The sequence below is a fragment of the Amphibalanus amphitrite genome, unplaced genomic scaffold, assembly GCF_019059575.1.
Source record: "Amphibalanus amphitrite isolate SeventyFive unplaced genomic scaffold, NRLGWU_Aamphi_draft 000031F_arrow, whole genome shotgun sequence".
Classification (NCBI taxonomy): Eukaryota; Metazoa; Arthropoda; class Thecostraca; order Balanomorpha; family Balanidae; genus Amphibalanus; species Amphibalanus amphitrite.
In genome coordinates, this window is record NW_024881527.1 from 791,206 (window position 1) to 808,065 (window position 16,860).

The 16,860-nt window shown below is 45.2% G+C and overlaps 1 protein-coding gene across 2 annotated transcripts in view; it reads left to right on the plus strand.

The window, feature by feature from the left end:
• The window catches only part of LOC122367590 (PDF receptor-like), a 79,222-nt gene that overhangs the window by 37,727 nt on the left and 24,635 nt on the right, over positions 1-16,860 (plus strand). For both annotated transcript variants that reach the window (XM_043340854.1, XM_043340846.1), the window contains 2 exons: positions 8,384-8,491; positions 12,210-12,367. In XM_043340854.1, the coding sequence (XP_043196789.1) occupies positions 8,384-8,491; positions 12,210-12,367 (266 nt within the window). The remainder of the gene's footprint in view (positions 1-8,383; positions 8,492-12,209; positions 12,368-16,860) is intronic.

The window sequence follows — 16,860 nt, forward strand, 5'->3', positions numbered from 1 at the left end:
CTGTAAGTCCGGAACATTGGCTGTGTGACCAGCGCTGATCTGATACTTGATTATTATAGAAACTATTATGACGGACCCTTTTGTGGCCTATGATATTCCTATCAATTGTAATTTACATGCTGTCTTACATGAAAAAGTTGAACCAAAGTTGATCTGTCAAGTATTTTTTTCTTAGCATCAATGTTCTGACAAGCGCGCTCCACCCAATACCGCTTTCAGCGCATGTCATGCTCGCGACTCATCCTAATCCACCAGCGGATGCATCATTCATTCAGCGAGTTCTGCATCCTCGTTCAATCGTAAAGTTCCGGTTCGTTGTTCATGGCATCAATGGAGTGAGTCTGCCCATGTGTCGGCATCACAACACTGGTTGCATCTTTATGAATCAAACAATGTAAGTAGGTGAAGCGTGCTTTACAAAAGACGGAAAGTCACCGACCACGACTTCCGCACGTATACCATCCGACTTTTTGTCTTCAATTTTGTCTGTGTTCATGTTTAAAGGGACCCTCCCACCTTAACATTAGATTTGAGTTGAGATAGCCAAAATGGGGTCCCTGGCTCACAATTACCGGTTTCGGCACTCACAACATCGAGAAATGCCTTAAATCGGAAATATTGAATTTCAAAATTGCAGCATTTTGATTCAGAGGGGCTAATGCATAGGAATACCCCTCTGAATGTGTGACGTCAACGCAGATATCTAACGATTTTTAAATGTTTGACTAAAACGTTTTGTAGCACGCGGTGGTATAGGTATGCTGCTTTACGCGCAACAAGTGCCGCACTTTCAGCTGCCAAACTATTGCTTCCAAATAAAGTCGCTAGGAACAGCGGAGATCCCAAAAAGTAAACAGAAGTAAAGTCTAATATCTTGAAAACCGGTGAATATTTTTCGGTGAAATTTGGTAGATATTCGTTTTCGCTGTTTCTAAACCGAGCGACATCACTTTCATGCCAATTCATAAACTTTTTTGAAGGTGGGAGGGTCCCTTTAATGTCATCAACTAACTCATTTGTCCCTGAACTAATGAACAATCTCATCCACGTTAATGAAGCTTTCGCCTATCAACAGCTAAGCTACCTGCATAAACAAAAACAGCTTGGGGTTTTCAATAAATCGATTCAATTGTACCTAATTAGTCTTACCCACAGGTTATTTTTAATTTATTATTTTGTTCAGTATTTTTTTATCAGTTATGTACAGTGCGCACCGTCGCCATTGCACACCGCACATCGTCATCGCCATTGTGGTGGAAGCCTTAGAGATAGCATCAGGCCTATGTGGACGAACAGGAGCTAGAAATGTTATATAGGGTAGGGTGGGGTAATTTGAACATGTGGGGCAATTTGAACATAGTATGAATAACACAAAATTATGGAAAATCCATAAGTGGCACGACAATAAGACCAATTAGGGAAATTATCGTAACTAAAAGAGCAATCATATGAACGGGGTTTAAAGTTTCAGGGAATGAAGATGTTGACGCACAATGTAAAAAATCAATTTCGCAAGTAGAACGTCCAACACGTCATTGCAACTTCATTACAGCGCAAAATATTACATTGCTAGCACTTAATACGCAACGGCTTTTGTTGTACAACGAACTATTAAGTGCCTTCAACCCAAGAAATTGGCTTTTGAAACCTGTGTTAAAATATGGCAAAATAACTTTAAGCGTGGGGTAATTTGAATATAGTGTGAGGATTTCAATAAAGACAGGTATAACTCCGAAAAAAACAACGTTCCTAGTTTTTTTTTTTGCCAATATGTTCGACACAAGGCAGTAGCAGCTATGTGATGCCAGTTTTAGAAAATTTGTGAACTTCCGTCCAATGTCCGGCATTTTCGTTGAATTTCAGTCAAAAAAAAAAAAATTAAGTCAGCCATGTGTCCAAATATGTCCGAAAATGACGTATTGATCAGCATCCAAAGCTGTCATTTAAATTGTTTATGTTGTAGCTTTACCAGCTGAAAAGTGTTCATTATATTGAGAGCTTAACTAAGCTTCCCATTCGCCAATCAATGCTTGCACGATTACTTCATAAAAATGCTGAAGTGTAGTAAGCCATCGTCCAATATTGTCCAGTCTGCTACCTTTGTCCAACCAATTCCGAATTGGACATTGGACAAAATCAGAACTCCTAAATGTCCAGGTTCCGATTGGCACCACTATAACAGATGAAGTAAGGTTGGGAGAGTTTTTATTGAACGGAAATGATAGACGTTCTGTTAACTGAATAGAGGCGACGTCTGTCAACTGACCGGTGTGCAGCATGCAGATATTGATACTCTGCAAGTGTTATGCTTGTTGTGTTGTTGATTTTTCAAATGAAGGTATGTTTAGAATTGTTCTGCCAATTTGTTTATGCATCAAACAACATCGGTACTGGCGAGATTATCGTTCTTATGGCACGTAAAGGCAGTATGTTCAAATTACCCCACGGTGGGGCAATTTGAACATACCGTGACTTGGTGGAGAAGTGAGGCTATGCTATCCAAGGTACGCTCGGCTCGTCCAAAAATGAGATTTGCATGGTGAAAGGAAGTGACATTTGCGCTACTGAAACAGTATTTCTTCATCCAGGGTTGAGCTGGAATTTGGTAGGACGGAAAAGACGTAAAAATATGTTCAAATTACCCCACCCTACCCTAACAACCATTTGCCGTACCTGCTACGTGATTCGTGGTAATTCCTCCAGTGCAGCGTCTAGTTTCGTATACCGGGTTTTATGGAATGGGGGCAGAAATCATCGGGCTATATTTCGATCCACAGCATAAGTCCAGCGCTGGCTAATGCAGCATTAACATATTGCTCCGATATGTTTGATCGGTAGCCTGCTGACAGCCTGTCGCCGTGGTCGGAACACTCTCACCAGACGACCGCGACGGCGGCGGCGGCTGTACCGTCGACGGCCGCGCCTCGCACGCCGGCGCGTCAATATATCGGGGGCAGCCAGCAGAGCAGTCCGGCGATCCCGGCCGACGAGCAGCACAAACACACCGCGCTCAGGCAAATCTGGACGGTGCTGCGGCGGTCCGCCAGAGACCGGGACGCAGCTCCGCTGATGGCTGGTCAACAGAGCCCCGCCGACACGACGCACCGGGGCCGACGGGGGACGTGGCCTCGGTCGGTCGGTACCGACAGGGGGTGGGGGACACTTTGGTACCGACAGGGGGTGGGGGACACTTCGGTACCGACAGGGGGAGTAGGGGTCCCTTCGGTACCGACAGGGGGAGTGGGGCCCCCCTTCGGTACCGACAGGGGGAGTGGGGGACACTTTGGTACCGACAGGGTACACAACGGGTGAGGGGTTTTGTTCTGCCGCTACGAGGCAGGCATCGTCCACTCCGAAGCTCAACAGTATTCGGTGAGGGTAGCAGGTGTGAAAGGCCAAGTCGTGTCAGTCTAGTGCATGAGCGCACGGACTCCTGGTCCGGTACCCCGGCAGTTCACCGAGTGTGGAAAGTCGAGCCACGGAGGTAAAGTGGGGCTGCTCCCGAGTGCCGACAGCTGCTGTGAGAGCATTCAAGCCGTGACAGACTGCCAACGGTCGACGGAGCACACTGTCACATCCGAGTCTCAACAACAAAGAATACTGAGTGGCTTTTACGCCGCTGGCCGGCCTTTTGTTGAACTGCCGAGTTGGAGTGACGTGCGGGGTCTCGGCGCACCCTCTCGGCGAATATGGATCCACTGGATGCATCAAATATCTGGCCTCCCTTTTATAGTGATTCTTTCGTGCAGAGTGTATGCTGAGATCCGGCTGGGGCTTGTTTAAAAACTATTTTCTGATCGGGTTTGAATTATTGCGCATTTTTATGCTCTCAATATGAGAATAAGAATAGCTCGCACACATTTCTAGCTTGGCATGAAAGCTTCCGATGATGTGAACCATTTGAATGTTTCTTAGATTCAATGCTCATAAAATACAGATACAGATACAGATACAGATGTGTATTCACGAATAATCCACAGTACACTGGGGCTTTTCATACTCGCACGTCAGATGGCTCAATGGACAATGGAAGTAGTTTTGATTCGCACAAACATAAGCACATGTACACACCAGTAAATAAGTTATGCCGCAATCCGCCGGTTCGATCACAAAAGATTGCCTATCACCGCGCCCTGTACAGATAGGTAATGACGCTCCCTCTGCTGACAGTGCCCCGCGACGCAAGCACGTCATTGTACGCCGTCACACCACTGTAGCAGAGTCGCCTGCGGCCCGCCTCGGTACAGATACGCGGCAAAGTGAGGCGGTCGGCACCCCGCGTCTGGTGCCGGTGCCGCTGACCAGCGGGCCGGCCGATGGTACGAACCAGCGGCGCGGGCAACTGTAGCGTCACGAGTCGGTGCACAGCGATGATGCGGTGGTACAGGTACAACTCGCGCGCGGTTAGCCAGCCAACATCGTTGATGACATCTGAGACGTGCTGGTGTTTACGCCGTCCACTCAATACACGGGCAGCAAAGTTGACCAACTTCTGAACTCTATGAATCTGGGATTTGTTGCAGCTACCGTATACAGATATGCAATACCGGACGATCGAAAAGACAAGCGCAGTAATCAGTGTTCTCAGGGTGCCAGTGGGGATAACATGCTTCGCTTGGTTCAAGGCAATCAATATACCGGTGCATTTCGGAACGAGCTGGTCTACATGGGGCTGGTAGGTCATGTTCCTGTCAAAAATCACACCCAAATTTCGCGCCTGGTTTGAGCAGGTAACGGTGGAGCCAACGAAATTTACTTTGATATCGCAGGGGACATCTCTGAGCATTTGACGTGAACCAAAAATCATGAACTCTGTTTTTTCAGCGTTAACTTTCATCCCGTGGTCACAAAACCAGTTAAACATACAGTGGAGAGCACTTTCAATCCTGCTAATTAGCAGCGGTAGATCCTGCTTTTTACCGGTCGTCCAGATCTGAGTGTCGTCGGCAAATTGAACGATTCGCACTGTGTCGGGTATGTGTAAGTGCAAATCGTTAGCAAAAATTGACCACAGTATGCAGCTCATGGAACCTCCCTGATACACCCCAACGGAGTTTTCTTTCACAGTCGATCTGGTGACAGTTCCTTCACCGTTAGAAACCTGAACCTGTTGAGTGTGACCTTTCAAATAGTCAGAGAGCCAGAAATGATCAATGCCATACAATTCTAACTTTTCGATTAGCCTATCATGCGGTACCATGTCAAAACATTTGGATAAGTCAACCATAGCCCAGAGAGTAATTTCGCCACAGTCCATGGCACGAAGTATGTCATCAGACACCACATGCAGCGCCGTCTCACACGAGTAGTGCCTCCGATAGCCGTGCTGAGCGTCGCTGAGCAGGTGGTGGGACTCCAGATAGTCGGTGAGTTGCAGCTGCACCGCTCTCTCGGTTATCTTCGTGATGGCTGGGAGCATGGATATTGGGCGCGTTTGGGCAGGGTCGGAAACAGCCGACTTCCCTTTTGGAATGGGGGTGATAATTGCGTGCTTCCACGCCGCTGGCACGCGGCCAGATGTTAAACTGGCGTTGACTACATCGCTCAAATATGAACTTAGATTTGAGCCTTTTATTTAAAAGGCTTCTTCGTTTGATCTTTCCTTGTAGTAATTGTGTGTGCTCACGTGTCGCTTCGCTTGTGTCATGCTAGTAAAATGGCTGGGCATGCGTTCCCTTTCCTACATGCCGGGGTATGTCTTAAGCACAGCACGAGCCGGGCAGTAAAACTATGACCAAGAAACTGTCGGTGTCAAAATGCCATGTTATTTGATAGGCCGGGCAGGAAACAAAAGTTTACTGCCCGAGTTTACTGCCCAGGGCAATGACCTCTAAACTACAGTTTATCGCATTAGTCGAGAGGAGGTATAATTGACAGGGAATGTATAATTGACATCATTATTGCATGATATTTGCCGCGTAAAATTAGAAAACTAATATTTTTTGGTAAATATCTGCTCTGCTTATCAAGGGTTTTGAAATATTTTGTATTGGTTACAAAGCCGAAATTATGGTAAGATATGCACCTATTAATCGAAATCCGTTATCACTTGTTGTCTCATCTTCGTTTGATATGTCCAGTGGTCCACTGATGCCTTGGGCCTGAGTTAATGCGTTTTTATTTGGCAGTTGTAGTCCTTTCCTCGAAACAAACATGTTAAACATGGAAAATATAATGTATTTAACGAACGTTTAGCCATAGGGCATATCAGCAAAGTACGATTAAATAAATAAAGCAAAGATTCTTGCAAGAGCACTGGGAAAATTCGCGTTTAATCACTAGGAATATTATACCTTCTTCTTGTTCTTATGTCGTGGCAAATCATTCAAGTATTATGTTTCTGGATATCCATTTGTTGTGCCATTCTGAGATGATATTTTCAGACGTGATTCTTTTTGAAGTAAGGTATTTTGATGCATTTTCTTCTATAAATTTCCTTTAAGGCTTTATCCACAGCAGTAGCGCAATCACTGTTAGGAAAATATGGACAAAACAATTGCATAAAAGTGTCACCAAAACCTGTCGAAACTAACCTAGCAGGTATGCGGCATGTAGGAAAAATCTTACTGACCTCAGCCGTACGAAATTATTTGGAAACTCGGCTTGCAAAATTTGACTCCGGCCCTCGTGCTTCGCACTCGGGCCTACGTCAATTTTGCAAACCTCGTTTCCAAATAATTTCGTCGGCCCGGTCAGTAATATATAGTGTTCAATGCGAGGATGACGATATTTTGAAACGGTAATCTCATGCAGTTGATTTGATGCCTACCTTAACTTCATCTGTGTCATGGCTGTGTCCAATGACAGCGAACTGTGCGGGCCATTCGACGGTAAGTCCGGCAAATTGCGGTATCCAGCGGTGTCGCCTGAGTACCGAGCGTTCACCAGTTATCGCTGCCGGTAATCCCGCAATTATGGCCCTGATGGTGCTCTGCTGCGCCCGGGACTGACAGCTAATCATTGCGTCCTGGAAAGTAATTCGGGACAGACTCATGTTCCGTTTGGAGATGCATTACAGGTTAAACCTTTGGAAAAATGATGGAGATTCAAACCATCGTTCTTATTTTAGAAAGGATCGTAATAGATGGGCAGCTTGGGGCTAGTAAATTGGCCCATGACAGTACTAATTGAAGGGCATCATACGTCACATGAAGCGAATAAAGATCATACATAGATGGTAGTAGAATACCTAACAGAAAGAAGGAGATATCTAACCCTAGTCTAACATGAATTACGGTTTCGTCGATAATTTGTCCACTAAAGATACGTTTCAATGGCTTATAAGCTACACCGATTATACGTAGTTCTTTATGCCTTATTTCCATAAAATGTATGACTTTGTGGTTCGCTGAAATGATGCAGCTAGGAGGATGTATGTATTTAATTTTCATTATATAAACATAGGTTCAATAGGTCTTACTAGCAGAGGGATGTTTTACTTTTGGCAATGACAGTTGATATATTTGCATGGTGGCCATGTCAAATATATGCTGGCTGCTTATGCATGCGCCAATCCGGGGAAGTTTCCAAAGGTCGTAATGTCATTCCTTTTTCTTATAATTGACTGCTACAGTGCTGTTTGCTAATGTGGATTGAGCTGTTGAAATAAGATATAAATTCACAGTCAATTTGTAACTCTGTTTAGACGAGGGAATGGAGTCTAGTTCTTTCATGTGTGGAACTTGCCAAAGTCATCATGCAGTCAGCTGGAAAGTTAGAGCCAATCATGTCAGAATTACAGTTCGATAAAATCCTCTTGGGCTGGTATCCGGACGATGATTGGACATCTGGTTAAGCCTAAGTTCCACATATATACCGAATACCTTACTTCTGTGTACACAACATTCCGCTATTTGATATTACACACACGTCACACACCGATCCCGGTTTTCTATCAGCCTATAGGTCGTGCCGAAGCTTGATAAGAAATTTACCAAACCAATTTAAATTCATGTTTGAGCTGACGATCAAATAGCTAGGAGCCCTTCTTACCATCGTATACTTGTATTTGATTGCCCAAACAAATGATGAAAGTGTTAGATGATGATTTCTCGTATCTCATGTGGTGTTTTTAATAAAACGGCATGTTTGATCAGAATACGAATAGATTCAGTCCGAAATATCGCAGCCTACTGCCTGGTTTTATAATCGCGTTACCATATTTCAGAGGATCAGACAGGAAACTATGTCAAAACAAGCCGCGTCTCTCCCTCGTAAAAATACCAGATCAAAGCAAACAGACTACCACAAAAGCTACATCGGATTTAAAGCTTCATCTACAAACTGGTACAAATTGGATTGAATAACACAGCCAGTGTGATAACGGTCTAATTTAATTTGTATCGATTTGCGTGGTCTCTCATATATTTTCTTTGCTTCTCAGATGGGTGGTGCAATGCCACGTTCGACAGCATCCTCTGCTGGCCTCCGACGGCGCCGTCCACTGAGCAGCTGCTGCCCTGTCCACCCTTCAAGGGCGTGGATCCCAACAGTAAGTCCAGCTCCAACACATTGGCGGCTTGACCCACGATGTTTTTCGGCCAGTATGAGCAGGGCGTCGCCTGTGTTGAGCTATCGCGGCGGTTATTTCATAGTTATGTCTTCTAATGTGCGCTGAAATGCAACGAGCGGGAATGACATAAAAACATCTTACATTTTAGCAAAGAATCTTTGTTACTGAATGCTGAATACCACAAATAAGAAGTAGGTGTTGCGGGGCCTTGATATCACACATTGTACCTACCTTAAATCTGTGTGGAACTTTTTATAAGCTTAGCTTTCTTTTGAAATGTCGCAAGAGGGTCACTGGAACACTTGTAACCACGCGTTAGCATTCCTTATTGCTTCTTTGTGGTCGGTCTTGCTCTCGGAATTTCTTTCATTAGAGGTTAACCCGCGCGGGGCTGGGATCTCCAGCCGAACGCGCGGGGCTGGGGGGGGGGGTAAATTTTACCCCCCCTGTTATCTCCCGAACTAATGGTCCGATTTGGAAAATTCAAACGCCAATCGAAAGATCTCATCACGAACAACTAACAACATGTACTTAATTTTAAGTTTGAGGTCAAGGTCAAGGTCAGGTCAAGGGTACAAATTGCAAGTTCCTACAGTATCGGCCTTGCACCGTAGTTGCCGAAGAATGGAGTCATGGACTGAGACTGATCGCCCAAAACGTGTTCTTAGGCTACCAAGACAATATTTGTTGCATACGATGTCATTCAGAGGTCAAGGTCAAGGTCAGGTCAGGTCAGGTCAGGTCAGGTCAGGTCAGGTCACCAAAAACAAAATATAGAAAAGGGCATGTGCGACACATGTTTTATGGGTCATTTTACTCATAGAATTCAATAGGCACACTCAATAAGTGATATGGACCACCTCTGGATGAATTTCAGGTCGAGGTCAGGTCAAGGTCAGGTCAAGTGAGGTCAAATTTTGAAGTTGGTTGTTAAGGCCTAAAAAGGTGTCTATCTGATGCAGTTTGTCACGGCGAATCGAATGGTGCTATTTTTGTTTCCGTGCGAGGTCTAGAACTTTCACAAATATCATTTTTCAAAAATTTTGTTTGTCGTGACGTCATAAAATTTTGAATAACTCCCATATTTTTGAACCGATTCTTCTAAAACTTGGTATGTAGGTGCACATAGGCCACTTCTCTGACATACATTCCGTTTTTTTCGATACACTCAAAATTTTGGATTTTATAATTATTTTCCCAAAAAAGTCAGTTTTTTGAAAAAATGGGCCAAAATCCAAAATTTTCAAAAAACCGAGATAGCCATTTAATAGACAAAGTAGAATTACGTATATCCTTTTTTGTTACGTCTTGATTCCTTTAAAAATGAAGATGTTAGCGGCGTTTGAACTTTTGCCGTTTTTTAGGCGAAAATGGCGAACATGGCGTCACTAAAACGTCAATTTCTCAAAAATTTTCCGACGGATTTCGCTCAAATTTTCAGGGAACGTGTCAAATTGATGTAAAAAAAGGTACTGAAAGTTTGGCGGCGCTGCGCGCCGCCGTTTTTGAGATATTGCAAAAATTTGCGAGGGGAGGTAAAATTTACCCCCCAAGCCCCGCGCGGGTTAAATACAATATATTGATGAAGGTCATTACGTCATTGGGTTGTTGTTTCTGTTGGCATGTCATTTTTTGCATGCCTTTTGCTTAACCCACGAGCCGCTGGGGGGGGGGGCATAAAGTTGCCCCCCCCCTTTACGTTTTGTGCAATATCTCCGAAACCTGATGAGCTACGAACGAGAAACTTGGCATAGCTTCAAATGAATACCTAGGCAATGTTTGAGGAAAGTTTGGTGGTTGTAGCACCAAAGATGACGTCACAGTGACGTCATAAAGTTTTGTCGTTTTCCGATATGGACCGTTTCTGATGACGCTCAGCATGAAACTCAACTGTAAATGAACTACACAGCACCTGCTGTCATCCTAAAACATCTAACTACACTTCCATCTAGTTTCTGACCAATAATCGACCCTTTATATTCGGTCCCATATATCTGATGTATCGTGAGGAATATGAGAGTCGCAAATCTATAATTTCACTTATGACGTCACTGTGACGTCATTTCATATGGGATCGACACCAAATTTGGACATAACCTCGGCTAGGTATTCAGGAAGATGTGTGCAAAGTTTCGCTTCTCTATCTCTTCGCGTTGCGACGATATCGTCGCAGAAGTAAAGGGGGGCAACTATATGCCCCCCCCAGCGGCCGGCGGGTGGCGCGGAGGCCCAGCGGCCGCCGGGTTAAGCTTTTCATGATAAAACAAAAGACGATTGCTGAAATATTTTAAGAACAACTGCAATATCTTGCAGTTACACATTAGTTGTTAACCCGCGCATGACTGGGGGAGGGGGCTCTACAGAGCCCCTCCCGTTTTTCGGCAATATCTTCTAAACCACTTGACGTATCAACACGAAACTTGCAATACCTTCAGCAGCATCAATTCGACATCTTGTGTTCAAATTACAACTTTCTAGCAAGGTCGGCCGAAAATGACGTCAGAATGACGTCATGTCGGCCGATTCTAATGCAAAACATTGATTTACCGTAATCGCTCTCAAAAGCTCAGTTTTTAGGCTAAGTCCTATTTCTTTGCATGCTGGACAAAAAATACACTTGGCTATCCAACTACCAGCTAGGATTTTCAAAACTTCGAAAATCCCGGAAAATACACAAATACAATTACAAAAAAAAAGATTTTTTCCAGAAATATTTGACTATACGAAAAAACGGTACCTATATATATATATATATATATATATATATATATATATATATATATATATATATATATATATATATATATATATATATATATATCTAGAAAGCTGTTGCCCAATATCTTCAAAAAAATGACTGAGTTATACGCATTCTAGTCAAAATTTCACAAACTTAGATTTTTCAAATCCAATCTTCAGTACTTTTTTGACATAATACAGTAATATAAATAGCGCCATCGTGTTTTAGAGCTCAAACTGCATCTGACAAACACCTTTTTTCAAAATTTGACCTTTTTTGCCTGAAATTTCAGGAAGTGACCTGACCTCAGCTAGATGCAGCTGAAAAATAACCTCTAATGACTCAGACAATATGTTTTCGAAATCTATGAGTGAAATGGACAGTATAAACATACGTCACGTGACCGATACACGATATAAAATTTCCGTGACCTAGGATGACCTGGCCTTGACCTGACAAATTCGAAGTTCAAGTTCGGTATCCTCAGGGTATCTAGGACATATATCAAGGAGTGAGTAAACAAAAAATGAGCCTGATCCGACATGTTAGCCGGTGGCCAGAGACTAAATTGTGAACAAGCCAAAATACTGATAATCTGTATTTTTACTTGACCTGTGAGGTCATTTTCTGCGTGTCGCATTAAGCTGCGTGTCGCAAACGCTTGTTACTAAGACGATCCTGAGATTCCGTATGTATGTATGTACCGTGTACCCTGTACTTATAACACTATGTTCCGTGTGTAGTGTGTACCGTAGCTCGAATATTCAACCTTTACCCGACGTCAAAATTGCCGACGCTGCATCTCAGGTGTATGTATTAACATATATTCCTTTTTGATTACTGTCTCCTATGATGTATAATAGTTTTCAAGATCTGCTAGGGCTCAGTAACTAGACATCACTTTCACTTGGATCTTTTCTGATGTTGATGTACGCGCTGGCCCGTTTGTGTTGTCAGAGTTCGCGCGCCGTTACTGTCTGGAGGACGGTATATGGCGGGGTCGGGCACACCACGAGACGCTGGTGGGTGGCTGGACCAACTACTCCGACTGCTTCATCCCCGAGGTGAAGAAGCTGATGGACCAGCTGTACAGCTCATCAGGGGACGACGCTGGGGTGAGGTCAATCGCCGAGTAGCCTGCAATAGTGTGATGACCAGTGGTGAAAGAACATTGCTCTTTTTTAGTACTGATGTACTGCAACAAATAATGCGCAATAATCTCATTAAAAAAAATGTGCCAAATTTGTTTTAGAAAATTGACCTAAATTTCAATCCTACCCACGTCAGTACACAAAACTACACATATGCATGTCTCATGCACAAATCTACATCACAAGGACAACACATACGCACACGATTGGACCATCTCACCGTCCCTCTTTCGAATGAGTTGCTTTTGCTGATCGGAGTGTTCGCCCGACGCCCAGAACAATGCCAATCCACACTAACTCTGATGATGTCAAATAGAAGAGCCCCACTTTACCTGCGCCGCACGGGGGGGGGGGGGATAGTTATTCATAGCCCCCTCTCGTCCCACCAAATAGTAGTGGTGACTAGTGAGACGCGGAATCGAGATAAACTTGGATAATCTTGGAGGAGCGACGGGAATGATTTTTTGAAACGACAGGAGGTCAGAGGAGCTTGGAAGAGGCTGGAGGAGCCACGGGAACAGACCCGTTGATAATTTTTACTTAGACCTGGCTTGTGACGTCATCGGTGACTTCAAAGCCAATGAAATAAGGTTCCGTTCGACATTTTTACCAGGGCCAACAGACGCCGTTTGAGTTTTGACAATCGGCCCAGAAGTTTTTTGAGTTTGTAGGGGGCTGTGTATAGCCCCCCCCCCCAGTAGGGCGCGTTACACGGAGACCCCGGTGGGGCGCGGGCTAAGTTCATTGATCCGAGTCGAAGGTCTGGATAAGCCTTCGGTAGCCCTCTACTCCCTTAGTTTCCCAGCCTGTGATTTTCCACGTGCGTGTTTCCAATGCTGGGCGCCGCACTGATTCGCCCAAGACACGGGCGCTTCGCCTCCAGCCCTCCAGCGCAGTGCGGCGGCACGAATACGGCGATCACCTGGACGTATAGGCTGACCCGCAAAACATCTGAGCGTTGCGGCACAGCCTACCGCGCCGGCAAACTACCGTCGCGCAGGCGGCCGAAGCGAAACGAAACCAAATGAATAGCAATTTGTAACCGATGAAGGAGCGAATAATCATTTCCCTGTTCCCGCTTTGGAACAATTTTTTCACGAAATTCTTACTCTGCGAGCCAAAGGTCATTTGGGTCAGGGTCATGAAATTTTCAGGGTAGGTGTAAAATTGATTTACGCGAGGGTACTGAAAGTGTCGTCACAATCGGCAGCTTATTACTGCGAGTTATTTGTGAAAGACCGAGGGGAGGGGTCCGCTCAACCCCCATCCCTATACGGGCGAGGGTTAAAGGGACCCTTCCACCTTCAATAAAGTAAAGTCCAAGGACGAGGAGGAGGAGCAGGTGCTCTCTGCTGTAATTGGGAAATATATGCGACGGAAATATATGCCCGTTGGAAAGAGGTCCAAAAAATATACAGGGTTCGACGGTCTTGCTGGGCCGTCTGGAGGGGTACGTGGGGGGGGGGGGGAGGCTGACTGCGGTGACTCCGGCGAGGATGTATCACCGTCTGGGCCCAGCCCGGGCCGGAGTCGGCTGAAAGCGGCCGCCGCGCCGGCCCGGAAGCAGTCCAGCGCTGACTCGGCACCGCTGTCATCGTTCTCGGATCAGGCCCCAGAGAGTGCGTCGTTGGCCTCCACGCGCCAATAAGAAACCTGTCTGGGATTTTTTTTTAAAGAAAAGAACGTGTGCCAGCCCAAGAGAGTGAGGGTGTAACTGTTATTATTATCCTTTTTATGATTTTAGACATGTCTATTTCTATCCTTGTTGGACACTGACACTACTTGAAATATTTAAACATCTAATAATATGGACTTATTATGTGACATAAGCAAAAATCCTTTTTATAAATCATTATAGCTTGAAGATTGTAAATGATAAAATGATTGAATGACGACACTACACAACTCACAACACACTCGCAGATAGCAAGTCTGTCCCCCACTTCAATTCAAGTCTTCACAGAATTGAAGTAATTTGTATGAAGGATATGCAGCATCACCATATTTGTGGAGTAAACGGAGGTTAGGTGCCATTAGCCGAACTGCACGGGTATCTGGCACGCCGTCCGCCAGGCACGCCGATACGCAGGGCATGAGGATTGATCGGTATCGATATGAGAGGCTCTCCCGAGAGGGAGCAGTGCTCATCTTTCTTCTCAGTTATTTAATTCTTCACTTATTTCTGGGCTTATTTCTGTTCCTTTCTCCTATAGCTAGATGGTAAACTTGTTAGCATTTTAAAATTGGATTTCATGTTTTCAGTGCAGCTTGCGATGCAAATTTAAACTGAAAAATCACCTTAATGATTCGCTGATTATGTTGTGAACAAGCACAAGGCTATGGACAATCATATATTTGTATTTAGTAAGTGATACTCAATTAGCATGAAAAGTAAATGCAAAAATACGGAGCATGGCAGCCCTTATTTAACATTCTTATAGGACACTTACTACGCGGCTTTCAACAGGCTATAATCCGTGAACTGCAGCCATTTTCCAGCTATAAATAACATTCATCGTCCTTAATTTCCCGGCAGCTCGCACATTCCTCCAAAGTTAAATGACCGTCAGCATTGTTGCCGGGACCTCCCAAGAGAAGGAGCCAACAGACAGGAGCGTGCCGCGTGACCGTGGGAGGGTCATTAACACCCTGGTGCGACTGGCTCGTTAGCTCGCCTGTGATTGGCTGGGGCCCGGCGGTGACACGCCAATCGAGAACACGCCACCGGCAGCACCGGAACACAATGCAGCGCGCGGCTGTTCACAGAGAGAACGGCCAGTGGATCAGACTGGAGCCGTACCCTGTTCAATCCGTGGACGTTTCCAGTTCATCGAGCCAGATGGGACTCTGTACCTACTCTTGGGACAGGCTGCCGGGGTCAGTCCAAACCTCTCGGGTGGTGTTAGAGTCGTGTCGGGAACGAGCTGACTGTCATTCGACAGCTGGCTGTACCATCAACTCGAGCGAGAAGAGAGGGTCCGCCGATATTGCCCAATGCCGACCTGAGGCCGAAGGGAGCAATGGATTGCTTCCGGAAGGTGGCGGGGAAGGGTGGAAGGCTGAGGCCGACGTCCCCATCTGGGGACGATAGCTTTATTTGGGGAGCACCGACCGCAGTTGCCATGGTCTCCGCGAGTCGGTACGAACCTTGGCCTGGGCGAGGGGAGGGGTCAGACCAGGGACAGGACAGGCTGGTGGGCGGGTGCGCAGGTGAACACTGTGGGCTCGTCAGGTCCGGTAACGACCCTGTCAGCGGCGACCCGTCCCAGGAGCGTCCGGCGCGGCTGGGGCTGACACGGCGGCGCTTCTGTCCCCGCAGGCCCCCCTCCCTACCCTTCCTCCCCCCGCGCTGTTCCGGCCGGCAAACTGAGCACCGAGCGACTGGACGGTATAACCGGAATCGCGGGCACCGGCAGCTGGTGATGGGAGAAACACGGCCTGCTAAGTTTGCAAGTTTCTGCGCTTCGCTAGGGTTAATGGTCAAAATGGCCATAGTTCACAATCTCGAAGAAATTAACCCGCGCCCCACTGGGGGGGGGGGGGCTATTTATAGCCCCCCCTCCCGTTTTTCTGCAATAACTTCCAAACCGCTTGACGGATCGACGCCAAACTTTCAGTACCTTCGGCTGCATCAATTTGACACCTTGTGTCAAAATTTGAACTTCGTAGCTACCATAGGTCGGCCGAAAATGACGTCAGAGTGACATCATGTTCGTCCGATTTCGACGCAAAACATTGAACCACGGCAATCGCTCCCAAGAGCTCAGTTTTTAAGCTAGATCCAATTTCTTTGCATGAAAGAACTCAGAATTGACCGCGCTATCAAACTGCTATCTCGGATTTTCAAAATTTTGAAAATTACGAAAATTTTATATAATAATATTCAAAATTTATATTTTTATATTTTTTTCAAAAAGTTTTTGACTTTTCGAAAAAACCGGAATATATGTGACAGAACGCATGATTATGAATGACTCTAGCAAGTTTTAGCTAAATATCTTCAAAAATGGCCAAGTTATACGCATTATTGCAAAAAATTCACAATTATTAATTTTTCAAATCAATTTTTCAGTACGTATTTGGCATTGTACACCAATATAAATGGCACCATCGTGTTCCTGAGCTCAAACTGCATCCAATAGACACCTTTTTTGTTGAAAAATTTCAACTTCAAAATTTGACCTTTTTTGACCTGAAAGTGACCTGACCTAAGCTAAATTCGACTCAAAATGACCTCGAATGACATAGACGACATCAAATTCGAAATCTATGGCCTAAATGGACCATAAAACATGTGTCACGTGACCGACGCATGATATAATATTTTCGTGACCTGTGATGACCTGACCCTGACCTGAAAATCAAAGTACAAGTTTGGTACCCCCAAGGTATCTAGAGCATCTGTTCACGAGTGTGGAAACCAAAAATGAGCCTGATCTGACTTGTAAGACGGCGGC